Source organism: Sus scrofa, chromosome 2 (genome assembly GCF_000003025.6).
Source record: "Sus scrofa isolate TJ Tabasco breed Duroc chromosome 2, Sscrofa11.1, whole genome shotgun sequence".
Lineage (NCBI taxonomy): Eukaryota > Metazoa > Chordata > Mammalia > Artiodactyla > Suidae > Sus > Sus scrofa.
In genome coordinates, this window is record NC_010444.4 from 123,333,389 (window position 1) to 123,360,610 (window position 27,222).

At 37.1% G+C, this 27,222-nt stretch overlaps 1 protein-coding gene across 3 annotated transcripts in view; it reads left to right on the forward strand.

The window, feature by feature from the left end:
* The window catches only part of HSD17B4 (hydroxysteroid 17-beta dehydrogenase 4), an 87,942-nt gene that overhangs the window by 19,944 nt on the left and 40,776 nt on the right, over nucleotides 1-27,222 (forward strand). For all 3 annotated transcript variants that reach the window (XM_021081514.1, NM_214306.1, XM_021081510.1), the window contains 8 exon segments: nucleotides 606-793; nucleotides 11,044-11,135; nucleotides 14,333-14,357; nucleotides 16,612-16,740; nucleotides 19,314-19,420; nucleotides 22,095-22,331; nucleotides 25,070-25,121; nucleotides 26,374-26,445. In XM_021081514.1, coding sequence (XP_020937173.1) covers nucleotides 606-793; nucleotides 11,044-11,135; nucleotides 14,333-14,357; nucleotides 16,612-16,740; nucleotides 19,314-19,420; nucleotides 22,095-22,331; nucleotides 25,070-25,121; nucleotides 26,374-26,445 — 902 coding nt within the window.

Consider the following 27,222-nt stretch of genomic DNA (forward strand, 5'->3'; position numbering starts at 1 on the left):
TCACACACATTTAGTAGAAGGAAATTGTGATACTTGTTCTTTTTTTTTTTTTTTGGTTTTATTGAAGTGATATCCGCTCTTATTGGAGTTTCTGTTTTATTCTGATACTAGCAGTTTCTGAAAGTAGATGATATGATTTATTTTATTTGTTCTACTAAGTATAATGAGTGAGATTGGGTCAGATTATGAGATGGCATTGTTTTAATATGAGGCATTTAATATCAGAAAGAGAAAGAAGCAAAATGATGAGGACTAAAGAATTAGAACTGTTTAATATATCTCTCTAAAATTTTAACTTGTAAATTTACACTTTGTTTATTAATAGTGCTGTTTTCAGTAGTTAATGAATGCACATTCTTACACTTGAATTCATTTAGTCCTGACCAGGAATTCTTTTTAAAGTAGTTAAATCTTGTAGTTGAATTTAGAGAGATTACTTTTATTATTAAAATTAATTTAGATATATGGGTCATAACTTTAGGAACCTAAAGGCAGGATACAGAATAGCTTTTGACAGGTGTAGTAGTAATGAAAAAAAAAATATTTAGAGTTGCAACATTATGGAAACATAGAAAAGATGATGCTGAGAGTGATTTTCCCTTTAGGATCATCATGACTTCATCAGCTGCAGGAATATATGGCAATTTTGGCCAGGCAAATTATAGTGCTGCAAAGCTGGGTCTTTTGGGCCTTTCAAATAGTCTTGCAGTTGAAGGCAAGAAAAATAACATTCATTGTAACACTGTTGCTCCTGTTGCTGGATCAAGGATGACCCAAGGCTTTCTGCCTGAAGGTAAGTAGTTGAGATTTTTCAATGCTATTTCCTACAGACCTGTGTGGGTGGAGCTTTTGCAAAAGTACTTAATTTTTTGAGTAGCTAAAAAAATTTCCTTACAAATTAAAAAATCCTCTGTAATTTATATTCATTGTAGAATAGTTAGGAAAGCACAAAGGAAAACAATTTTTTTAAATTTTTTAAAATGAGCTTATACTGAGGTAAACTTTCTCCTTGGGTAGGTAGACATATATACATTTTCTTTTTAGTAGAATGAGGTAATAGCATTTTTACTGTTTTATAATTATAATTATTTAAAAAATTAATAGACTGTGTTTATTAGAACAGTTTTAGGTTTATAGAAAAACTGAGCAGATAGTAAAGAGAGTTCCATGTAGTCTGCCTCCCACACAGTTTTTCCTATTATTAACATCTTGCATTAGTGTGCAACATTTATTATAATTGATGAACCAGTATGGTTCCGCTTTTATTAACTACAGCTCATAGTTTACATTAGGACTCATTCTTTATGATAGACAGTTGTATGTGTTTTCACAAACTCATAAGGTTATGTTCCCACCATGACAAATCATACAGAATAGTTTTGCTTCTCTAAAAATTCCCTTTGTTCCATCTCTTCTTCCCTCCCCTCTTTTTCCCAAATGACTGGGAGGATTGAACCTCATTTCTTCTTATCCCTGAATAATATTATGTGGTATATACCACAATTTGTTCATTCATTCATTCACCTATCAAAGAACATTTTAATGCTTTTGTTTTTGACAGTAACGAGTTAAGCTGCTGTAAACGTTCATGTGCAGGTTTTTGTGTGGACATACATTTTCACCTTGTTTGTGTAAATATTAAGGAGAACTATTGATGGATTGTATGATAAGAATATGTTTAGAACTTTCCAAACTGTCTTCCAAAATGGCTCTATCATTTTGTGTTCTGCAATGAGTGAAAGTTCTTGTTGCTCCACATCTTTGCCAGCATTTATTATTGTTAGTATTTTGCATTTTAGTTCTTTTAATAGACTCATTTTAATTTGCAGCTCCTTAATAACATTTGATGTGTATATTTTTTTTCTGTGCTTGCCATTTATTTGTCTTTTTTGGTGATGTGTCTGTTCACATCTTTTGCTCACTTTTAAATTGGGGTCTTTTTTTTTTTTATTGTGGAGTTTTAGGAGTCCTTTGCATATTTTGGAAACAAAGTTTTTCTTTTCTTTTTTTTTGCATTTTAGGGCCGAATCTGCAGCATTTGGAGGTTCCCAGCTAGGGGTCAAATCGGGGATACAGCTGCTGGCCTACACCACAGTCACAGCAGTGTGGGATCTGAGCTGCGTCTGTGACCTACACCATAGCTCATGGCAACATTGGATCCCCTACCCACTGAGTGAGATCAGGGATTGAACCTGCATTCTCATGAGTACTAACTGGATTTGTTTCCACTGTGCCATGATGGGAACTCTCGGAAACAAGTTCTTAGTTAGATATGTGTTTTGTAAATATTTTTTCCCAGTCTGTAGCGTGTCTTTTTATTCTCTTAATGTCTTTCACTTCTGAAGGATAATTTTGCTGGATATAGAATTCTGTGTTGATAATGTTTTTCCTCCAACATTTTGAATAATTCACTGTACTCTTCTCTTGCTGACATGGTTTCTGGAGGGAAGTCTGACATAATTCTTTCCTTGTTCCTCTATGGGTAAGGTGTTTCCCCCTCTGTTTTCTCCCATGATTTTCTGCTGCACTTTGAATATAGTATGCATAATAATATGTGTCAATTTTTGGCAATATACTACTTGATATCTACAGAGTGTCCTGGATCTATCTGTGGTTTGGTTTGGTGTCTGTCATTAACTTTGGAAAATTCTCAGTCATCTACTACTTAAAGTATTTCTTCTATTGTTTTTTTTTTCCTCCTTTCTCCTTCTGGTGTTTCCATTATGTGCCTGTTATATCTTTTGTGATTATACCACAGTTCTTGATATTCTGTTTCCATTTTCTTCTTCTTTTCCCTTTTTATTTCAATTGGGAAATTTCTATTGACACATATTCAAGCTTACTGAATCTTTTTTTCATTTCTGTTACTATATTGTTTTTGTTTTCTAGCATTTCTTTTTCTTCCCCATAGAATTGCATTCTCTCTGATTACAGAAGCCATCTTTTCTTGCATGATGTCCAGTTTGTTTTTATTAGAATTTTAGCATATTAATCACAGTAATTTTAAACTCCTAGTCGGATAATTCCAGAATCTCTGCTCTTTGGAGCTGGTTCTGATGCTTGCTTTGTCTTTTCAGCCAGTAATTTTCTGACCTTTTAGCCTGCCTTGACATTTTTTGTTGAATACTGAACATGCTGTATTGGGGTAATAGTGAGATAAATGGGACTTCATTCTGCAGTTTCATGTTTATCTGGATAGGATTTAGGCTTTGTTTATTGGTTGCTTTAGCTCTTGGTGTGAGAGGCTACGTTTTACTCTTTGTCCTTGTTTTTGTGTCCCCCGTTGTCTTTGGGTTTCCCTGGAAACTCTTTGTTAAGTACAGCATGTGTTTTGCAGCTCTGTCAGTTATAATCCACTGTTGTTATCCTGGAGCCCTGTCGGAATGGCAGTAAGATTTGAGGGAGGGGAAGTATTGTATAATCTTATGATTAAATCCCCATTTTTTTTTTTTAACAAGTCAAAGTCCTTGGGTTCTGACTTTCAGAAGAATTGCTTAGTCTTTTTTTCTTCCCCTTATCTGAAATCTGATTGCTCCTACTTTAGGTCAGATAAGCCTCTGGTAGATTCCCTTGAGGACAGGCCTTTGTTAAGGAGGATTGAAATAACAGAAATGCTCTAGGCCTATTTCACAGTGACTTTGTTTTATTTATTTATTTGGTTAGTTACTTTCTCTTGTTTCTGTAATATTTCAAAGCAAATCTTAAACATTATATTTTACCTAATAAATACTTGGAACTATGTTTGTAACAGATATGGACATTATAACTACAAAGCCATTATCACACCAAACAAAATAATTCGTTAACATTGTCTAATACCAGATTTATATTAAAACTTCTCATTTACCTAAAAAATATCTTTTTAGGGAGTTCCTGTTGTGGCTCAGTGGTTAACGTATCCAAGTAGGAACTGTGAGGTTTTGGGTTTGATCCCTGGCCTCGCTCAGTGGGTTAAGGATCTGGTGTTGCTGTGAGCTGTGGTGTAGGTCGCAGACGCGGCTCAGAGTAGGCCAGCAGCTGCAGCTCCAATAAGACCCCTAGCCTGGGAACTTCCACATGCTGCGGGTGCAGCCCTAAAAAAGACAAAAAATAAAATAAAATAAAAAATATCTTTTTAGAGTTAGTTTAATTCCACAAGGATCTAAACAAAGTCCATAGGCATTTTTGTTACTGTATCTCTTGTTTCATTTAACACCTAGTAGTTCATTCTCCTTTTTTTTTTAAAAAAAGTACCAGTTATTTGTTGAATATATTACTAGTTGGTTGTCCTATAGACGGTTCCTCATTCTTGGTTTGGATTGTCTTTGCACTTTTGTGGAAAATCGAGAGACCACATAAGTGTGGGTCTATTTCTGAATTCTCTCTCTCTCTTACATTGTTCTGTGTGTCTGTCCTTTGGCCAATACCATGCATGATATTTTGATTACTGTAGTTTTATAGCAAGTCTTGAAATCAGGTAAAATGAGTCTTCCAACTTTGTTCTTTGAAAACATGAAACAAAATTTTAAGTTTAAAATTTTAGGAGTTCCTGTGGTGGCTCAGTGGTTAACGAATCCGACAAGGAACCATGAAGTTGCGGGTTCGATCCCTGGCCTCACTTAGTGGGTTAAGGATCTTGCATTGCCGTGAGCTGTGGTGTAGGTCACAGACTCGGCTTGGATCCTGTGTTGCTGTGGTTCTGGCCAGTGGCTACAACCCTGATTGGACCCTTAGCCTGGGAACTTCCACAAGCCGTGGGCGCAACCCTAGAAAAGACCAAAAAAAAAAAAAAAAAAAAAAATTTAAATGTATGATTGAGAGCCAGTATTTGTTTATTTAGATATAAAATAAATGGAATACTTAACTGGTGGAAAACTATGTATGGTTTTTTATACTCTTGGTTTTAACATATTTCCAAAAAGAAAACATCCATAATAATTTAATCTTTGGAATAGTATAAAACAGTTGATGAGTAAAATTATTTTAAAATAAGCTGCTTCATGAAACATACATGCTTATTCATAGTACCATTTTACTTTTCACGTTTGAGCTAACATTCGTTATAGAACTTGGGATTTGTAATATCAAATGTATAGTTGCTAACTTTTCCTAAGAGCTATGCCAAACCAGTTTGCTTTAGTGTAGAATAGCTATTTGTACCTAAGATCTAATTTTTTTCCTTTTCCTTGTCAACAGGGCCATTTAAAAGAAGTTCCTTATTTTAAAAACTCCTTAGACTTTCGTATCTTAAGGGAATTCTTGTTTCATAATTAGATCATGTGAAAGACAGATATAATTCATGTTTTAATACTACGTGCATATGCATAACAATGTTGAATTGATTACTGGTAAGAAGTAAAATATTAAAATGTAATGAATAATCAGGAACTCACTACTCAACCCAAAAACTGGAACATTACTTGCAACTAACTTTATATCTTCTATTTTGTTCTTCTGCTTCATGCCAAGACATAATCACTACTTAGAATTTTGTGCTTATTATTTCTTTGTTAGACTTCTACCTGAGTCACTTTTTGCCATTGGCTGGGAATTTTTTTGGGGAAGCAGCAAGATTTCTAGAGAATATTGAAACCTTCAGTTTTTAAATTTGTTTTCCTTTAAGAATGTAGCTTCCATTAATTTGGACAGGTGTGTCCCCTAGAAGTGTTTGATCAGTGTTTAATGTAGTTTCCTTTATGCCCACCGAACTCTAATGAAAGATGTTTGGAGAATAAGATCTACTTTAGACAAATGACTTAATCATTCTCGACCTGAGAATGTTACTGTAGATCATTTTAAAAAGGCTCTTCAGATTCTAAATCTGTTATTTAAAATTTTTGCATTAATTATTCTTTTATAGTTTAGAAAGAGCTTAAAATTTATTTTGCCACAGTGTTTTTCTTCTATTCCTCTGAAGTATTCACTTGTAGGCTATCAAAGGAATTATTTATTAAAGACCCAGGTATTATGAGTACTGTGTGGAGACTTTTGCATATATACATATATTTGTAACATACATGTTTCTTACATGAAATGAAACATAGTCTTAAGATGAATACCCATGAATTTACTTCCCAAGCTGTATTCACTATTTACTACTATTTAATACATTGCTTCAAATTTGCTGGATTAAAACAGCAAACATATTCTCTTACCAGTTTCTGGAGTCAGGAATCTAGAGTGAATAAATTGGGAAATTCTGGTTATGTGTCTCCAAGGAGGTTTTAATGAAGATGTTTGCTGGGACTCCAATCATTGGAAAGCTTGGCTGGGTTGGAGGAGCCTCTTCCAAGCTCGTATCTGCACTTGACAAGTTGGCAGGAGACCTCTGTTCCTTCCTGCTATTGTCTGGGGACTTCAGTTTCTCCCCATGCGGGCTTGTCTGTAGGACAGCACTTGATAAGGCAGCTGGCTTCTCCTGGAGCTAAAAATTTGAAAGAGAGGAGAAACAGCCTCCAAGACTGTTGCAGTATCTTTTATAACCTAATGTTTAATTTCAGAAATGACATACTGTTACTTCTTTCCTATCTCAGTGGTCACGCAGTGTTCTATCCCATTGGGACTATAGCAAGGGTGAATAAGAGGAGATGGAATTGTAGGGGCCATCTTGAAGACTCGCTGTCATGCAACCCCCAGACTGGGGAATTAGCAGTAACTTGGAGCTGTCTTGTTATCCTTTCATCTGATCCCCGTGCTCCTCCCAAGAGACAATCACTTAAAGAAAATATTTCTGTTTTCACTCTTTTACCCTTAGAAAAAATAATAAATAGATGGCCGAACACCATCTATTTATTAACTAAGCACTTGGTTAGCTTGTTTTTGATCTTCATGAAATTGTAATAAACTGTACTTTTCTTTTGGAAATTGCTCTGTTTTTTTCCATGAGGTGTTAACATTTCTAAGATTATGTTATATATGGATGTTGTTCATTCATTTTTAATACTTTGTAATAGTCCACCATGTGAATTTATCTCATTAATGGACATCTGGGTTTATTTCCAGTGGATTTTGTGTGTGTGTGTGTGTTTTGCCCAAAAGCTGCATTGGTGGCATGTGGAAGTTCCTAGGCGAGGGTCTGAATCAGAGCTACAGCTGCTGACATATGCCACAGCCACAGCAACTCGGGATCTGAGCCTCGTGTGTGACCTATATCACTGTTCACAGTAACTCTGAATTTGCCATCCCACCGAGCAAGGCCAGGGATTGAACCCACATCCTCATGTATGCTAGTTGGATATGTTTCCAATGCACCACAATGGGAACTCCCTATTTCCAGTGTGATTGTTTTTGTTTTTGATATTTTGCTGCACTTGTGGCACTTGGAAGTTCCTGGGCCAGGGATCAAACCTGTATACCACACCAGCGACCTGAGCTGTAGCAATGACGGCACCAGCTCCTTATCCAGCTGAGCCACAAGAGAACTCCAATTTGTTTCTTTGAACATTCTTGCCATTCTTATACAAGCATCCTAGGTCACATGAACAATAATTTTTCTAGTTTGTATACTTAGAAGTAAAATTACTGAGTCATAGAATGTAGATATAGAGGTGCTAAACTTAGATAATGCTAAATTATTTTCAAATGGGTTAAACTAGTTTAATATCCACCAGTGGTTGTAGAGTTCTCACTGATCTCTGGTTGGGTCATGGCCTCCAAGATCACTCTCAGGCTCAATGATTCTCTGGAAGGAATCAGATAGTACTCAGACAAAGCTGATAAACTCACAGTTAAGATACAGATTAAAATCAACAAAAGAGAAAGGCACACTAGGACAAATTCAGGAGAAACCAGTCAAGCTTCCAGGTGTCCTGGATACAGTTAATTCTCCCAGCAGTGATGTGTGACAAGATGTGCGCAGTGTTGCCAACCAGGTAAGCTCCCTTGAGCCTTGGTGTCCAGGCTTTTTATTATAGTTCAGATAGATAAGCATGCCACCCCTGTGTGGCTGGACCTCATTTTCCTAGAATCCAGTCCCTCAGAGCAAAGACAGTCATCATAAATCACATTGTTAGCAGAAGGTATCAGATCAGACTGGTTCAGTTGTGCCCAAGGACTTGAGCAAACAAAAATACTTTTACTAGGTAGACTATTCCAAGGCTCAGAGCTCATCTCTTAGGAGCTGACCAAGGCCAGTCTGAAGACACACTTTGTTGGAATTGTATAGTTGAAGTAATCCAGGACTCCTGAGTTAAGCCTTTCCTCCACCCTGGTCCTCCTCAAAATTTGGCATTGTCGGTATGTGCCATTCTAGTGAGTATAAAATTGTATCTTATTATGATACTGATTTTCATTTCCCTGATTACTGATGGCTTAATGCATCAATTTATATGCTTGCTTATTGACCATGCATGTTCCTGTTCTGTGAAGAGACATGTTTTTTTGGGCTATTTTGCTTTTGAATAATTGTCTTTTTCCTATTACTATGTAGGAATTCTTCTGACATGTTATTCAAATATATTTTACCACATAATGTAGTAGGAGTACTTTAAATTTTCAGATATGTGAGGATTTAATTAATAATCTTTTTGTTACTGGTTTTAAGCAATTGCTTTGTAGTCAAAAATATGATTTGATACTGATTATTTGAAATTTGTCAGCAAATTCTTACTGGCTGGTGTATAATCAGTTTTTGTGAATGTTCGCTGAGTTCTTGAGAAGAGTATCTTCTGGTTGGTGATGGCAGAGCTCTTTATAGCATAGCAAGCCTGATAATTACATTTTTAAAATATTCTATATATTTATTGGCTTTTTTTAAAGCTCAACTTTTCATTTGTTAAATAAGAGGTATTAAATCTTATGCTTTGGAAATAATATATAAATGGATACTAGTTTCCTTTTGTGTATCTATCAGTTTTCTTTTCTTTTCTTTTTGGCTACACCTGAGGTATATGCAAGGTCTCAGGCCAGGGATTTAATCTAAGCTACAGCTACGACCTGTGGTACAGCTGTGGCAATGCCGGATCCTTGACCCACTGTGCCAGGCAGAGGATCAAACCCATGGTGCTGCAGAGATGATGCCAGGTCCTTAACCTGTTGTGCCATAGTGGGAGCTCCCTATCAATTTTTGATTTGTAATTTTTGAGGCTATTTTATTGATTTTATATGTGTTTAGAATTACCAGATATTATTAACAATCAAATCGTTTGTGATTGTATTGTGTGTTGTACTGTCCCTCAGATTTTAAAAAATTTTCTTTTGTCTCGTTTTAAAATACATGTTTTTTTCGGGGATAGATATTTTCCTGGTATTTCATTCCTTTTCCTTTTCTAAGTTTTTATTTTCAGTCTTTCCTTGTTTTTCTGTTCTAGGTATTTCTTTCGTAAACTGCCCCCTCTGAGTAATAAAAAATGAAAAATCAAATCTGAGGTTCCCATTGTGGCTTAGCAGTAACAAACCTGACTAGTATCCATGAAGATGCGAGTTCAATCCCTGGCCCTGCTCAGTGGGTTAAGGATCCAGCATTGCTTTGAGTTGTGGTGTAGGTTGTAGAAACAGCTCGGATCTGGTGTTGCCATGGCTGTGGTGTAGGATGGTAGCTACAGCTCCAATTCAACCGTTGGCCTGGGAACTTCATAAGCCATGGATGCAACCCTAAAAAGACCAAAAAAATCAATAACACATGAGTTACAAGGTGGATAATAATTAGTGTTAAAGTGTTCTTAGATCAGTATACCATTCAGAACAAGGGTTAAAATAGTATACAAGATAACCATAAAAAGAATAGAGTATGTATATTCTAAGAGAAAAGAGTAAATAAATGAAATTATCTCCAGTAACAAAAGAGATGTATAGAAAAAATAGTATTAACAGACATCACAAACAAAATTATATTAAAAAAATCCAAATATATCAATGATACCGTAAATATAAACAAAGCTCATAAATTCAAAAAAAGATTGTCGATTTGATTTTTTTTAATTCTTTTTTTTTTTTTTTTTTTTTGCTTTTTGGGGCCGCACCTGGGGCATGTGGAAGTTCCCAGGCTAGGGGTCTAATTGGAGCGCCAGCTGCCATTTATACAAAATTAGTCAGCTCAAACATCTGACTCTGTATATAACCATCTTCTAACATCCATTTTGCTAGTTAGTAAGGAAGTTTAAGGAATATTAGGTATCGAGATGAATGGTATATAGGTTAAGAATTTGTTTCATTACATAATTTGAGATGGTTGGAGTCTTTCTTTGGTTTTCTCCTCCTGAGTATAAATAGAGAATGGAGGACAGTGTGCCACTAGATTTTTTGCATACCTCAGGACTTTTAGAGGATACAAATTAAACGGTTTTTAGAGCTGCTCTCTAATTTACAGGGACTGTAAATGTCATCTTTGTTATCTTAAAATATAGAACTATATTTTGTCATTTCACAATTAAAATTTGCATTTATTTGATTTATTTGATTCTTTTAAGATTATAAGTGTATTAACAAATTGTATCTCATTTGAACCTTGGAACAACTTGGTAGATTAGGTAGGCAACACATTTTAATTACCATTTCACTGATGAGGACACATGTCCAGGAGAGTTGAGTGATATGTTCAACATTGTAAGTTGCCAGCGTGGCAGAGCCAGCAGTAAAATCGAGATGTTCATGCTCCCTTTGTGGTGCCTTTCTGCTGTCTTAAGCTGCTCACAGAAGGTATGCCACAGGAAAATACTTCGTGTACTTTGTTACTCAGTAAGGGTTGCAAGGTCTATTTTACATCATTATCTTACTGCCATTACAGCTGTTAAGGCTGTTTTGTAGTTTTCTAGCTTCTGGCTAAATAGCTGGGGGTGGGGGGGGCGGGGGGGGGCAGAATCTTTTTAGAATGAATGGTACCTAAATTCCTTACGCTGTATATACTTTTGATCACCAGTCTGCCTAGGTGGCTTTAACTGGTCTTCTGAATAGATTACCCAAACATTAAGTAATTATGTATATCTAATTTTTTTGTTGTAAAAAAGGCTCTGATCCTATCATTTTATAAGTAAGGAATTTTCACTAAGTAAAATGATTGATTAAATATGTATATGTTTCTTGTTTGTTTCTTGTTTATAAACTCTTTTTTTTTTGGTATTATTTCAGATCTTATTGAAGCTCTGAAGCCAGAATATGTGGCACCCCTGGTCCTTTGGCTTTGCCATGAGAGTTGTGAGGAAAACGGTAGCGTGTTTGAGGTATTCTGCATCTTTCTGCTTTCGCCCAAAGCAATGTTTGTGTAATTAAATGTAAAAAATGATTCAAAAATTAGTATTTTCCATGTTTCTAAAAATCTGCATCAGTTGACATCACTTGTGTGTGTGTATAAAATATATGTAATGTATATTTTATACATATGCATATACATGTATTCATATACGTACATAATTTTTTGTTTTTGGCCATGGGGAAACTCCTGGTCCAGGGATCGAACTCACACCACAACATCAACCCGAGCTTTTGCAGTGACAGTGCCGGATCTTTAACCCACTGAGACACAAGGGAACTCCTACTTGTGTATTTTTTAATATGTGTGTTCTAATTAAGGAACAAGTACGACTAATGTCCTTTTTATTTTCATTTATTTATTTATTTTATCTTTTTGTCTTTTCTAGGGCTGTACTTGTGACATATGGAGGTTCCCAGACTAGGGGTCTAATTGGAGCTGTAGCCGCCAGCCTACTGCCAGAGCCATAGCCATGCCAGATCCGAGCCGCACCTTGCACCACAGCTCACAGCAATGCCGGATCCTTAACCCACTGAGTGAGGCCAGGGATTGAACGTGCAACCTCATGGTTCCTCGTCAGATTTGTTAACCACTGAGCCACGATGGGAATTCCACTAGTGTCCTTTTTAGAGAAAGTAATAGCAACTTTATTTATTCTGTTTCCCCCTAGTTCTTCATTTCTGATAATCTTATTGAATGAAAATGTAACTGGTTTGATGTGTTTAGTCAGAATATAGAAAGTTTCATTTAGTTGGAGATAATGAGTGGTAAAGTGGAAGGGGAGAGCTGATGGTTTAATGTTAGCCAGTCACTATGGAGGCGCTGGTTCTGTCCCTGACCTGGTGCAGTGGGTAAGATCCATCATTGCTACAGCTGTTGCATAGGTTGCACCTCTGGCTTGGATTCATTCCCTGGCCTGGAAACTTCCATATCTTCCATATACTGTGGGGGGGGGGCCAGCTGAAAAAGAAAAAAATGAAATAAAATCAGCCAGGCCAGGTTTTTATTTCCTGCTCTGGTAATTGCTGGCTTGCTGGAATATTATACAGATTAACCTCCCTGAGTTTAGTTTTCTTGGGGTTTTGTTGTGAGATCGTATTTTTAAACTCTTAGCATACTTAGCAATCACTTTTCAGTTTTAACTATTACATTAGTATTTCAGGAATTTAGTTTGCACCTGAGAGGTCGGTAAACACAATTTATTATTTTAACTTTGGAAATAACCTTTTCTCTTTTTCCCTGTTGCAAAACTTTAAATGTTTGTTGTAAAAATGAAAAACACACATAGTCCATTGAGATCCAGTTTTCACTTTATAGTCCAAATTCTTTTGGATTTCTTGATGCTAATTTATACATTTTTGAGTCCTCTTTTGAGTTTGATCTCTCTTCTTTTCTGCCGTGAACTGTTTTAGACCACTCCCCCTTTATTTGATTCTCTATGGTTATATAATAATAAACCTGTTATATGAGGCCTACTGTGACATCCAAAAATATGTCTTGGTAGCAGAGTAACTTGGCTCGGGTTTGAAGGGAATATTAACCGGATTTATTTGAATAAAAAGCAGATTAGTAAATGAAAAACAGCCTACACATGTCTAAGCAGAGGTGGTTGCCTCTTCTTTCTTAATCACAGTCCTTGCGAGTTGTGGAAAATTAGAGGTGGAAGAACTTTACAACTCTAGATTTAAGGAAGAGGAAAAGTTAATAGTACCAAGCTATCTGGGGCTCAAAATTTGGCTTCCCTGTCTTCTATCTCATTAAGGGATTAAAACATTTTTTTTGGTCTTTTACATTGGTATTTATTATGGTATTTATTAGTTCTGTGAACAAAAATGATCTGTGCTTTTTGTAGAAAACTTCAAATATACAGGGAAGTATGTAGAAGAAAATAAAAATCATCCACATTACTACTATCCAAAGATAACTTCTGTTACTATTTTTATGTATTCTCTTCCAGTCTTCTATCAGATGTGCATTTTATATGAATAGTCTTTTTTTGTAGTTATGCATTTTACACACATACGCAAACATACACAGATACTTAGGACAATGCTGTAGATGAAGTTTTGTGTATTGTTATCTTTTTTACTGTTTGGTGAACATTTTTAGTGAGGGACATTTGGTATGGGAGATGGATAAAATACAGTAAGAAATGTGTGTAATATCCTGACATAAATTGCCACTTTGTTTATAAAATTTTGATAGGTATTTAGAGTGGCAGATACAGAAGTTTTGCTCAGTTGAAAGTGTTGTTTTTAGCACTTGAGAGTAGGTTGCAGCTTATTGCTTTACTCCCCAAATATGTAAGAGATGAGGTTTCAATTGCCGGTCATCCATACGGTTTAGTGCTTTACTGCTCTCATATCATCAAGGCTGATTGGCCTATTAATCCAAAGGAAAAGGTGATTAAAAAGCCACACCCTTGAGTTTAGAGCCACTGAGAAGTGTGCTCTCTACTGATACATTTTCTTCTGTTGGAATTTCTTGTGATAAGTTCTGGCACACTGTAGTTGTGTTTGAGGATATGACAGATTTTCTTTGCATCATACATTTTCTCCTGAGAATTTCCTCGAAAGACTTCTGGAAAAAATGCTATCTTTTCTACATGGTGGTTAATGTAGTTAGTCATTTGCTTTATCTCTGTATAAAGGTGTTTCATTAAATATGTAGACCATTAAGTCAAATCCTTGTTTTATTTTACTTTGTTTTTTCTTTATTTTTTTATTCACTCTAAGTCTTTCTGGAGGGACTTGTATTTCAAGTGATGTGCTGGGAAATTTTTGTTTTTATATTTTTTAACCTTCATGGTTATTTCATGAAGAATGCATTATTATTCTGATTTTACCTAAGAGGAAACTAGGACTTAGGAAAGTCCAGGGTCACACAGCTAGTCAGTACAAGTGGGATCAAATCTTAGTTTCTCTGTAGAGTCATGTTTTTCTGTGACATGCATCCCTAATATATTGTGCTGCTTTATTTTTCTACTCTGATAACATGGATGGTGCAAAGTCATGATGGCCAATGGACTTTTGCAGAGTAGTGTTATTTTCATCCATTGTCATGTAGCATTCTAACACTTAAAAAGGTAGCTGCCTGTTTTTTTAATTGTGAAAATTCTATTAGTGATTTCAAATTAGATGTATAAATTATTTCTTTTCTTTTTGGTAGGTTGGAGCAGGATGGATTGGAAAATGTAAGTCTGTTTTGGTTTTTGGTTTGCATACATTATTTCTAAATCTTTAAACCTGCATATCCAACTAGAGGTGGGGAAAGACTTTATCAGATGCCTAACCATTGGATCTAGTGCATGCATGTTCAAAGTCAAACATTGTTATAACAACAGGTCTTTTTTAAAACATGGAAGTTATCCTGCAGGCCTATGACATTTTCAATAATCTTTTTTTTTTTTTTTTTGTCTTTTTGTCTTTTCTAGGGCTGCACCTGCAGCATATATAGATTCCTAGGCTAGGGGTCTAATCGGAGCTGTAGCTGCTAGCCTATGCCACAGCCACAGTAATGCCAGATCTGAGCCACGTCTGAGACCTACACCACAGCTCACGGATCCTTAACTCTCTGAGCGAGGCCAGGGATCGAACCTGTACCCTCATGGTCCGTAGTCGGATTCCTTTCTGCTGCGCCACAATGAGAACTCCTCAGTAATCTTTTCAAGTTTTTTCATGTCTCCAGTCCTTGTTCACTGTTTGTTCTGTCTTATTCAGAACTGACTCTTGCTTCATACAACACAGTCTCTCTTTATATTGATATTTGTCTTCCTGCATCTCTGACATCCCACATGCTTCTTGAGCAGAGAAGTGAGTGGGAGGGAGGGCCGTTTTTGAAAAGATGGAAGGAGCCCTATCCTTGATGGCACAACAGGCAAGTTCTGATTTTTTTTCCTTGGAGCATAAGGCAGGAGGAGACAGTGAAGAATCATGTTGGACAATTTTCTAGAAGAGAAATTGCAACTAATCTATGTAAATTATTCTCCTTAGCCCCAAAGTACATTAATTTGGCTTCAGTCCTTTCTTACCCAGGTTCTTAAGCCTTGTGAGCTCCAAACTGGATAATTGATTTATGGCATTTTTTAAAAAATGGTGAAAATTCCAGTATCACAATTCAAGTTTTCAGTTGGATGCTGCTATCAGTATTAATTAAGTTATTTAAAAGGTTGTTATTACTGGACAAGTTTGTTACCACATATTGTATAGCATAAATATTTTCGTCATTAATGACTGTTCTCTCCAGTTATTAAATGCAATATTCAAGCCTTTTTAAGTATCTTATGATGTCTATTTTAAGAAGAGATCAGTTGTTGCAGTAAAAGCTGAATCTGTTACTTTAAGAGGAAAACTCTAGAAGCAGGCATTTCTGTCATTCCCCAAGACAAGTCTTCAATTTAAGAATCATGAAAGTCTTACCATTGTGTTTAAATAAGGCTACAAGTGATTATTTATTCCATGGATACTAGTTGGGTTGTTACTGCTGAACCGCAATAGGAATAAATAATCACTAGCATTTAAAAAAAAAAAACATTGTTAAAAATTCTCCTCTTGGAACTTATGCAGCAGTGATGATTTTTGTGAATCTGGGCAGCCTCATTTACTTCCTGTGGAAAAGGAACAAGAGAAAAGGGAGAATTATTTGGGACTGTCTGATACGTTAATTTGGTTATCTGGAGTCTTGGACCTGTTATCACCACTAGGCTTCAGTTTACTGTCCCACAAAGCTCTGTTCTGTTAACCTGAAATGTATTACCGAGTGATCAGTAGTCATAAAGTCAATCTTTTGGTGTGGTTATATATAATTTAATTTTTTCTGATTCAGCATTTCATTCTGTCTTTAGTAGTGTCTGGCATAGTCAGAGGAAAGAGAGATTTTTCCGTTTACCTTCAGATACTTAAAAAAAATTGGCATTATCCTAATGGGTTTGTTATTTTAGGAAAAAATGCATTTTAAGAGTTGTAGTAAAAATTTTTAGAAGTTAGAATCTTTTCTCCAAATTCCAGTTAAAAAAAAAAATTCAGAGCACTCAGAGTTCCTGTCAAGGCGCAGTGGTTAACGAATCTGACTAGGAACCAAGAGGTTGTGGGTTTGATCCGTGGCCTTGCTCAGTGAGTTAAGCTGAACTGTTACCATTTGAGCATCTAGTCCGGTGTTGTTGTGAGCTGTGGTGTAGGTCACGGACGCAGCTCGGATCCTGCATTGCTGTGGCTCTGGTGTAGGCTGGCGGCTACAGCTCCCATTAGACCCCTAGCCTGGGAACCTCCATATTCTGCGAGCGCGGCCACAAAAGGACAAAAGACAAAAAACAAAAACAAACAAAAAAAACAAACATGTATCTTCATGGATACTAGTTGGGTTGTTACTGCTGAACCATAATGGGAACTCTTGCTTTCTGTCTCTCTTAAACTGTGTGCTCAGTATCTTAGTTTTCTTTCCATAACTAGTACGTTGGGAGCGGACCCTTGGAGCCCTTGTAAGACAGAAGAATCAGCCAATGACTCCTGAGGCGGTGAAGGCTAACTGGACGAAGATCTGTGATTTTGACAATGCCACTAAGCCTCAGAGAATTCAAGGTAAAGTCCCAAGTCAGTGCAATCCTGGATGGGGAATCAGAGGCAACAAAGCATTCTCTTCTCTTATGGAATTGTCTTCTTATTAACTGTAGTAACTTAGACACGCAGATCATCTAGAGCATATTGTCGGCTCCTGCGTATTAGAACTCTCCAATTTAAGATATATATGTTCCTCTCACTGTCCATAATCCTGTTTTGTTGGTGTGAGTGTGGTTGGAGATGGTAGGAGGTGTTTACCCATTTGTGCTCAATGCATTTATTCCCCATCTGATGATTGGTTTTAAAGTCTTTCATTATCTAATCACATGTTCCTTATCTGACTTGATTTTTCTTCATTTCTTAAAATGTTTTCTTAAGCTTATTCTATTTAGGCTTAGGTCTTTTCTGTCCAGTGAAGAGGTTTTTGCTTTGTTTTAGCACTTTGTCTTTGCTGCTGTTTCTCTGCCTTCCTAGAATGCAGCTTCCTACTTTTATCACCTCTGCTAATTGAGTACTTCTTTAGAAAACTCAAGCCCCAGATATTCAACAAAACCTTCCCAGATATACTGGGCTACATCGAGCTCTCTCTTAGCTGAACTGTTACCATTTGAGCATCTAGTCCTAACTGTTTTCCACTACTTTTGTTTCATAGGTTATGTGGTTTCTTATCTGCATAGTAAGTTGCTTTGGAGGCAGAAACAGTATATTGTATATCCTCCTTGTTAATTGGGTGCTAGCATAGTGCTGAACTCATAGAAGGGATTTAGTAAATGCTCATTACCTTTAACTATTGAATTATCTATGATATGCTATAGAAATAGATGAGCAATAAAAGTCATAATAGTTCTTCTAGTATAACTCCCATGTGCATATAATTATGAAATTTAAAGGATCTTTGTGGAAAAGATCATGAATCAGGATTATTTTATAGAACAATCTTTTATTTCCCTACAGGTAATTTTATATTCAGTGTTTGATAGGAGAATATATCTGAAAAATTACTATTTTATTTTTTCTTTTAATCCTTAATGACACTTTCCTATCTGCTGGTGTACTCACTAAAATTTTCCTTATACTTTTCTCAGTCATATGGTAACATGATTATGCCATTAGCAATAGCATTTTCTGTATTCTTTTTTTTTAATTTTTAAAAATTTTTATTTGTTTTGCTTTTTAGGGGTGCATTTGTGGCATATGGAAATTCCAAGGCTAGGAATCTAATTGGACCTGCAGCTGCTGGCCTACCCCACAGCCACAGTAATGCCAGATCTGAGCCACATCTGTGACCTACATCGCAGCTTGCAACCTATGCCGCAGCACGCCGGATCCTTAACCCACTGAGCGAGGACAGGGATCAAACCCACATTCTCATGGATATTGCTGGTATTCTTAACCTGCTGAGCCACAGCGGAAACTCCTTTTATTGATATTTGAGATAAATTTAGTCTGAATAACAGTCACTTGTCAGTGAAGATGAGGGAAAGGAAAAAGGAAGAAATATCTTAAAAATTTTCCTCTGCTGTCAAAATTTCACTTTATTGCCTTAAAATATTAGAATAAGATAAAAAGCAAGCTAAGTGAATTATGTAATTATAAATTAAAGATATCTCTAGTATTTGAAGTGCGTTTTAGAAAAGAAATCTTACTTTTTCTATAGAATTGAGACTTCCAGAACACCCAATCCACTTCTCACAGATGATAGAACTAAATCCCAGAACAACTAAATAGGTAGCCCAAGCTTTCTCAGTGTTTGAGCCAAGAGTTAACTCAGGTGGTTCTGAGTGGCAGTACTGTCTGCCTGTACCAAGGTTACTTTCAGTTAGATAGCCTCTCACCTAAGCAGCAACCTAAGTGGGGAAATAAGGGGAAGATTCATAAGCAAGAAACCTCTCCACTAGTGTCTCCAGGAATGGCAGACATCCCTGGTTATCTCATATTCTGTGGTTCAGTTACGGTTTTGTCTGAGTTTAGAAGGTGGCCCGTATATCTAAAGTTTGTTTTTAAAAGGTGTCAGAGACTGTGGAAACTTATGGCATATGTGCATGAGTCTCCTTTATTAACCTCTTAGACCCCAGGACAGCAGCTGCTGAACTCTATCTGGAGTCACTGGTCATCATGGTGGTTTCCTCTGGAAGAATTTATAGTACTATTTTCTGAGCTATTACTTGTTCAGAGACCTTAGGGGGTGGAAGTGGGGTGGGGCAGTACTCTTGACATTGTTGCCTCCTGCATGGTGGGGAGAGAGGGGAAATTAGCTGTCCCCTGCCAGGTGGAAATTGCACATCTGTGGATAGGGGTTCTATTTTACAGAGTTGTGAAATCACACAAAGACATTGCAAAGCTCAAAGCCTTCTTAGAATCATAGCCTGGGTGTGTGGGATGGTGTCTTGGTTTTTCATTGAAAACACCCAGTTATCTTTGGTCTATTCAGAATCTTTCACAAATTTTTTTCCTATAATAACCTGGCGTCGTATATTCAGTTCATGAATGCCAGTAAAGGTTCTAGAGCAGGCTTGCTGGATGTAACAGGTATGACTATCTAAAATATCTTTAACAAAAGTATTATTGTTTTTTTATCTTTTTTTTTTTTAAAGACTCAGTTAGCACCGTAATTGAAGCTCTAAGTAAAATAGATTCTTCAGATGGAGGAATTTCAGCAAATAATCTCAGTCATGCAACTTCAGCAGCCCCATCAGGACTTGTAAGTGGGGGAGAAAACCTAAAGCTCTTCCTTCTCTGCAGATTTTTTTCTTTACTTTTCTCTTCTTTTCTTTTACACACACACAAAATCATTTTCCAAGCTCTTAACTAATTTTTTTTTTCTTTTTAACTTCTTAGGGCCTCATCTGTGGCATATGGAGGTTCCCAGGCTAGGGGTCGAATTGGAGCTGTAGCTGCCAGCCTACACCACAGCCACAGCAACATGGGATCCGAGCTACATCTGCCACCTACACCACAGCTCATGGCAATGCTGGATCCTTAACCCATTGAGCAAGGCCAGGGATTGAACCGGCATCCTCATGAATACTAGTCAGGTTCATTAACCATTGAACCACAACAGGAACTCCAAGCTATTAACTTATTGTTAATAGGAAAGATAAGTGACCATAAAATTTTCTATAAAACATGTACTAGATATTTATAGAATTTGAATGAACTTAAGGCTAAAATATTAAATGTAACTTACCTTCTTCAGTGTAATAGACAATGGTTTTTTTTTGAGCATTTTTGATAATCCCACTTTAGCCACTTTCTACCTTTTTAGAAAAGGATGTTTGATTTAGTGCCTCTTTTGAGTCATTTAAGTTTTTTAACCCTTTTTGAGGTTTTTTTTTTTTTTTTTTTTTTTGGCTTTTGTCTTTTTAGGGCTGCACCCATGGCATATGGAGGTTCCCAGGCTAGGGGTCTAATCGGAGCTATAGCTGCCGGCCTGCACCACAGCCACAGCAACGCCAGATCTGAGCCGTGTCTGCAACCTACACCACAGCTCATAGCAACGCCAGATCCTTAACCCACTGAGCGAGACGAGGCCAGGGATTCAACCTGAAACCTCATGGTTTCTAGTTGGATTCGTTTCCGCTGCGCCATGATGGGAACTCCTCTGAGTTTTTTAAGGAAGAGCATTGATAGATTACATTTTGAAAGTATTTCAACATAATTGCAAGTTGTGTCAGAAATTCTAATAGATTTGTGGTTATAGCTTATGTGAAGTTTGCTGATTTACTGCCTCCAGTACTTCTTTCAAAAAGTTGAAGTTTGCTGATTTACTGCCTCCAGTACTTCTTTCAAAAAGTTAGAGCACGTGGGAGTTCCCATTGTGGCTCAGCTGTAACAAATCTAACCAGTATCCATGAGGATGCACGTTCAATCCCTGCCCTTGCTCAGTGGGTTAAGGGTCTGGGTTGTTGTGGCTGTGGCATAGGCCGGCAGCTACAGCTCTGATTTGACCCCTAGCCTGGGAACTTCCATATGCTGTGAGTGCGGCCCTAAAAAGACAAAAAAAAAAAAAAAAAAATATAGTACATAAATAATAAATCCATTGGATGTATTCACTTGTGTTTTATGTCTTAGGGCAGACAAAATGATAAAATTAGCAATCTAATTTTAACCCTGAGAATATGATTGGTTTATAAATGTGCTTTGGCTTTAGAGAAGGGGTTGGCAAACTTTTTTGGTAAAGGGCCAGAGAGTGAGTATTTTAGGCTTCTTGGACTGTTTCTATGACCTATTCCTGTTTTTATTCCTTCCTTCCTTCCTTCCTCCCTCCCTCCCTCCCTCCCTCCCTCCCTCTCTCTCTCTCTCTTTCTTTCTTTCTTTCTTTTTCTTCCTTCCTTCCTAAAAACCACTCTTTAATAAAAAAGAAAAAAAATCCTTAACTCTCAGCTCTTGTCTGTACACTTTTGCTTTATTTATTTTTTTATTTATTTTTATTTTTTTGCTTTTTAGGGTCGCACCTGTGGCACATGGAAGTTCCCAAGCTAGGGGTCGAATTGGAGCTACAGCTGCCCACCTACCCACAGATATAGCAACATGGGATCCAAGCCACGTCTGCAACCTACACCACAGGGCACAGCAACACTGGATCCTTAATCCACTGACTGAGGCCAGAGATCGAACCCACAACCTTGTGGTTATTAGTTGGTTTTGTTTCTGCTGAGCCACCACAGGAACTTCTGTACGCTTTTGCTTTAGAATGAATGTGATGGAAGATTAGACATCATTCTTTTATAAGTTAATATATGCTTCACACATTAGCTAGGCATGTCATCAATGTGTAGAAAAATACAATCCCAATGAGATACATGATGGTCCATGTAGTAACTTAAGGTAAAAAATCTCATTTTAACTACAACCACTATGAGACTGTCTACTTTACAAGCATTAAGCAGTGCTTTGCTTATTTGTTTAGAGTGAATTTTTTATATTAGATCTTATACTGCAGTTCATTATCACTTTTTATAAAAAATTTATATATTTTTTGGTATTTTTGAGTAGTCTATTCACAAAACTAGGTATGGGAAGTTCCTGCTGTGGCTCAGTAGTAATGAACCTGACTAGTATCCATGGGGATGCGGGTCCGATCCCTGGCCTTGCTCAGTGGGTTAAGGATCTGGCAATGCCGTGAGCTGTGGTGTAGGTCGCGGACATGGCTTGGATGCTGAGTTACTGTGGCTGTGGTGTAGGCGGGCAGCTACAGCTCTGATTCAACCCCTATCCTGGGAACTTCCATATGCCATGGATGCAGCCCTAAAAAGACAAAATAAAAAACGAAAAAACTAGGTAGGTAAACAGTTAATAGTTTTGAAAAGTTAGAAATTTAAAGATTTGACAAAAGTATCAGTGACAAAATTTTCTTTTCGACAACTGTTCCATAGGTTGAAGCTGTTGGCTATAAATTTCCACCATTTTCTTCTTCGTATACGGAGGTGGACACTATTATGTATGCCCTTGGAGTGGGGGCGTCGATCAAGGAACCGAAAGATTTGAAATTTATTTACGAAGGAAATTCTGATTTCTCCTGTTTGCCAACTTTTGGAGTTATTTTAGCTCAGAAATCTCTTGGGGGTGGAGGATTAGCAGAGATTCCTGGGCTTTCAGTCAATTTCACAAAGGTATGTATGATAAGAAACCTTTATTTTGCTTTACTTCTGTTTCTTTAAATATGATTGGTAAATGTCACATCCTCTGTGGGTGTGTTAATATAGTAGTTTCTAGTGATTGATTCAGGAGTAGAGATTTAACGTATCTTGATTTTTCTTTTTAAGAAGAAAAGAGAATTAGTTGAGAAGGTAAGCAAAAAGAAGGGAGTGGTAATTATGTATGGTCCCACATACAACCCTGGCATAATGTTATTAATTCTCTCTCTACCACTACTTGCTATTTGACCAAGGGTAAATAACGTCTCTACGCTTTAGTGTTCTTACTTATAAATTGAACGATATTCCTTACCTGACGATAATGATGAAGGAGCCAGAGGGAAGAATATTTGAGGCAAGGAGAACAAGCATAAAAGGCCCAATGCAGGTGCATGCTTTGTTTTTGGAACAGCAGGGGGATTGATAGAGCTATAGAGTGAGCACAGGGGCAAAGGTAGTAAAACAGGACCTTGTAGTCCTTGTAAGAATTTGAGGTTATGCTCTAACATGGGAGGCTAACTGTAGTACTTTGAACTGGGGAGTGATACGACTGTGTTCACTCACAGACTCATTTTTGCTTCTCTGTAGAGAATAGATTGTATGGGAGCCAAACATGCCAGTTTGGATTCTGTTATAGTAATTCAAGCAAAAGTCTGGATATGCATGGAAGAAAGTGGAGTCAAGGATGAAGGTTTTTAGTCTGGTTTATTGGGATGAAATATATCTATATATACTATTTATAATTAATTATCTACAGTATATTTAATATGTTTAGTAGTTACGTATGACATATTACTATGTATAATAAAATAGCTTTATACAGTTACTTTAAGATGGGGTTGGTCAGGAGTTGGTTTTGGACACATATAAGACGCCTATTACACATTTAAGTGGAGATAGAAAGTGAGCAGTTGAATATGTGGTTTAGAGTTTGGGAGAGAGGTCCTACTGGGATTCTTTGCATTGGAGTGAGATTTAAAGACATGAGACTAGGAGTTCTGGGCGTGGCTCAGTGGTTAATGAATCTGACTAGCATCCATGAGGAAGGACGTTTGATCCCTGGCCTTGCTCATTGGGTTAAGGATCTGGTGTTGCTATGAGCTGTGGTGTAGGTTGCTGATGTGGCTTGGATCTGGCATTGCTGTGGTTGTGGTATAGGCCTGCAGCTACAGCTCTGAGTTGACCCCTGGCCTGGGAACCTCCGTATGCCATGGGTGGGGCCCTAAAAAAGCAAAAAAAAAAAAAAATAAAAATAAAAACGAAGACATGAGCCCAGATGAAATCCTCTGGTGTGTAAATGTAAGCACAGAAAAGCTTAGGTTTAGGGCTTTTCCTTTAGTGGTTAGAGTTTAAAGAGATAAGGAGGAATTTGCAAGAGAAACTGGAAAGGAGTAGCTGGCGAGCTATGAGGAATACCAGGAGAATTACTGGAGTATTTGAGAAGAAAAGCGAAGAAATTGTTTGAAGAAGGAAGGGGCTAGCAATGAAGAGGAAGCTTCTGAGGTGTGGGGTATGTTTTATTTTTTGAAGTAAGGTTCAGGTCATAAGGCCAGTTGATGATAATTGTTGAATTGAAGAGCTATGAAGGGATTTCTGTGATTTTGAACTGGAGAACCCATTTAGTGGAGAATTGATTAGCACACTGCTGCTCTGAATCTGTGAGAATCTACTCTTATTTTATTAGAGTATTTGATGAAGTCAGCAGGGAGGCAAGAAATATATGGCGAGCAGTTGGTTTTAGTTTCTCTCCCATGGTATTTGTTGCATACAGTTCTTCTGTTTGGATAATGTCAGTGCAAACAATTAAAGCACAGGTTTCAAATTCTTCTTCAGAGTTGGAAGGAGTTGGAAATCATGAAGGGTGTTCAAAATCTGTAGCTGGGAATGGTGGCCGTCTTGGGATATGAATCCCAGTCTTCCCAGCCTTGTTTTCAGGCTGTGTAATAGTGAGGCGGTCCCTCATTTGTCCTCCCATTACCTTCCCCCGCCCCCTTTCCCTTCTGGGATCTGCGGAAGGTGGGGAATTAAGCTGTCCCATAGCAGTGGACTGTGGCCATTTGGATATGAGGGTCAGGTTTTGGATTTACTGTCCTCTTGGTTTCCAGCATATAGTTTTATATTCCTGCTTTGGATCATTCGGGTTAAGTGACTGTGAAGTTACATAGGGTCCTTAGTGTATACTCTTGGTAGGTAATTTATAAAATATTATACTAAGGAAATGTTGACACTGATAATGCTTTTATTACTTTGTGTTTATGTGATTTATTTTTGTGTTTTGGTTGAGTCATTTGTGTTTGGCAGGTGTGACCCAAAATTGCTTTACTAGTACTGGCCAGTTTACTCTTTTTTATTCAGCAGATATTTATTGAACACCCAGTAAGTTCCAGGTACCATAACAAACACTGGGAATACACCTAGTTTAGTATCTCCATTGGCAAATAATCCACCATTATCAGTCAACAATGACTGATGAATGTCAAGAAAGAAAACACGTGTCTCTTCTCTGTTCCAGAGAACTGACAGTCTTTAGATTGGGTACTGATTATTTCTGAATCACAGAATTAAGAAGTAGGAGCCAAACTGAGACAGATAATTTGGGGGAAGTAGAAATGTGAATGTGGGCACAGTGCAATTCCACTTGGGATTAGCCGTGTCCACAGAGGAACCTGTGGAAAAATAAAGTCTACTAGTAAAATTTTCTTACCTTAACATAGGTTCTTCATGGGGAGCATTACTTGGAGTTATATAAACCACTTCCCAACGCAGGTGAGTTGTTGATCATACCATAATTTTATTTCTTGACTGACTTCAAACTGTGTCAGTGTGTTAAACTGGCATAGAGTTTTTTTGTTCGTGGTGGTGGTTTTTCTTTCTTTCTTTCTTTTTTTTTTTTTTTTGGTTTTTTTAGGGCCACACTCAAGGCACATGGAGGTTCTCAGGCTAGGGGTCAAGTCAGAGCTGTAGCTGCTGGTCTACACCACAGTCAACATCTCTCACTTTCTAAGTGTTCTTTCTGCCTCTCCATTCTTGATTTCTTCAGGTCTTTTTATCTCACTGCAGCCAGAATGTTACTTCTAAAATGCAAGTGTATTTGTTATTTGCCTATTAAGAACCCCAGATGGCTGTTCGTAGACTTCAGGGTGAGGTTAGAAATTTTTTGTATAATCCAGCTGCTCCCAGTCTCTACATACTCAAGTCTTAGCACATATGTAGATACTGTTTTTTGTTTTTGTCTTTTTGAGGGCCATACCCGTGGCATATGGAGGTTCCCAGGCTAGGGGTCCAATTGGAGCTGTTGCCGCCAGCCTACACCCCAGCCACAGATCCTAGCCGCGTCTGCGACCTACACCACAGCTCACAGCAATGCTGGATCCTCAGCGAGGCCAGGGATGGATCCCCCAACCTCATGGTTCCTAGTTGGCTTCGTTTCCGCTGAGCCACGACGGGAACTCCTAGATACTATTTTATGAGACAGGGCCATGCTGAAGTTTCTGGCTTGGCAGCTGGGTGGATATATAGTATCAGTCATTCATATGGGGAACAAAAGAGAAAAAAGCATGTTAGAGAAAGGATGATGAGTTCACTCCCAAACAATGATAATCCATCAAAATCTTACCAGTTACGTGATGGAAGGAAGAGTCATAAAAGAACAGATTGGTTAGAAACACTGTCTCATTGAAGCCAGTAGAGTAGAGATTTGAGAAGGAATGGGGTAAATGGTGTTATTTGTATGCTTAACAAATGTTTGTTGATGGGTTGGAAATTGTTATTTTTTAAAACCTAATTTTTAAAACCAATATCAGAGTTATTGATGTGTCAAATTTAGTGACTCAGGTATTCTAGTTACTTTTAATGTTGAATGACTCAAGATTATATCGAAAATTATTTTAAACCATGACTTTTTTAGTTTTGCTGATCTTAGAGTAGAAGTTATGTCAGATTCTTTCATGTCGTCAAATAGTAACTTAGAGTCTTTAAAACGGTCTCTTTATTATTATTTTTTTACTTCCTATTTTAGGAGACTTAAAATGTGAAGCAGTTGTTGCTGATGTCCTGGATAAAAGATCTGGTCTAGTAATTCTTATAGATGGTAACTCATTTCCAATTTTTATGATGATCTTGTTAGATTGATAGGCTTTCTATGTAACAATACTTTACCATAGAAGTTGATTAATAAGTTTGTATTTATGTTGTCACTTGTGAGAACGCAGGATAATCTTTCTGAAAATTTACAGCTCTTTTAGAAAATAAGGGAGGAGGGTGTGGAATAGATTCGGGTAGGGGTCAGGAGCGTGGGATATTTCAGAGGACTGGTGACAACGTAACCAAAGGACAGAGGTGAGAAATGTGGCCAGTATAGCAAACATAGAGGAGATTTATGTTTGCCGGAGTATGTTTTTGCCGGAATAAATACATAGACAGCCCTCAATTGATAATTAAGCTGTGTTGTGGGTGATTCTTTTCTATGTTAGCTTTTTGGAACTTGGGACATATCTGACTCCTGAATCATTCTTGTAAATGGTGGTTAGGTTCTTAACCTTGTGCATTCACACCTATTGAACTCATAATGTGGTTTAAATACCACAGCCACATTTTATTTGAAAAAAAGATAGTAGTACTTTAATAAATGTTGAAATACTAGTGACTCATAGTAGTAAACCTAGGTAAAGATACATTGCTTAAAATTTATTTATTTTAAAGTTTGAGAACAGAAGAAATAAATATCAAAAATTCAGAAATAGTAGAAAGCTTAATATTGTCTGGTATTTGGAATATAGGTTTTATATTTTTGTTCTAAATATATAGGAGGTTATACTGAATATGTTGATATCATTACAGATGTTGGCTAATAGCCTCACAGTTTTTT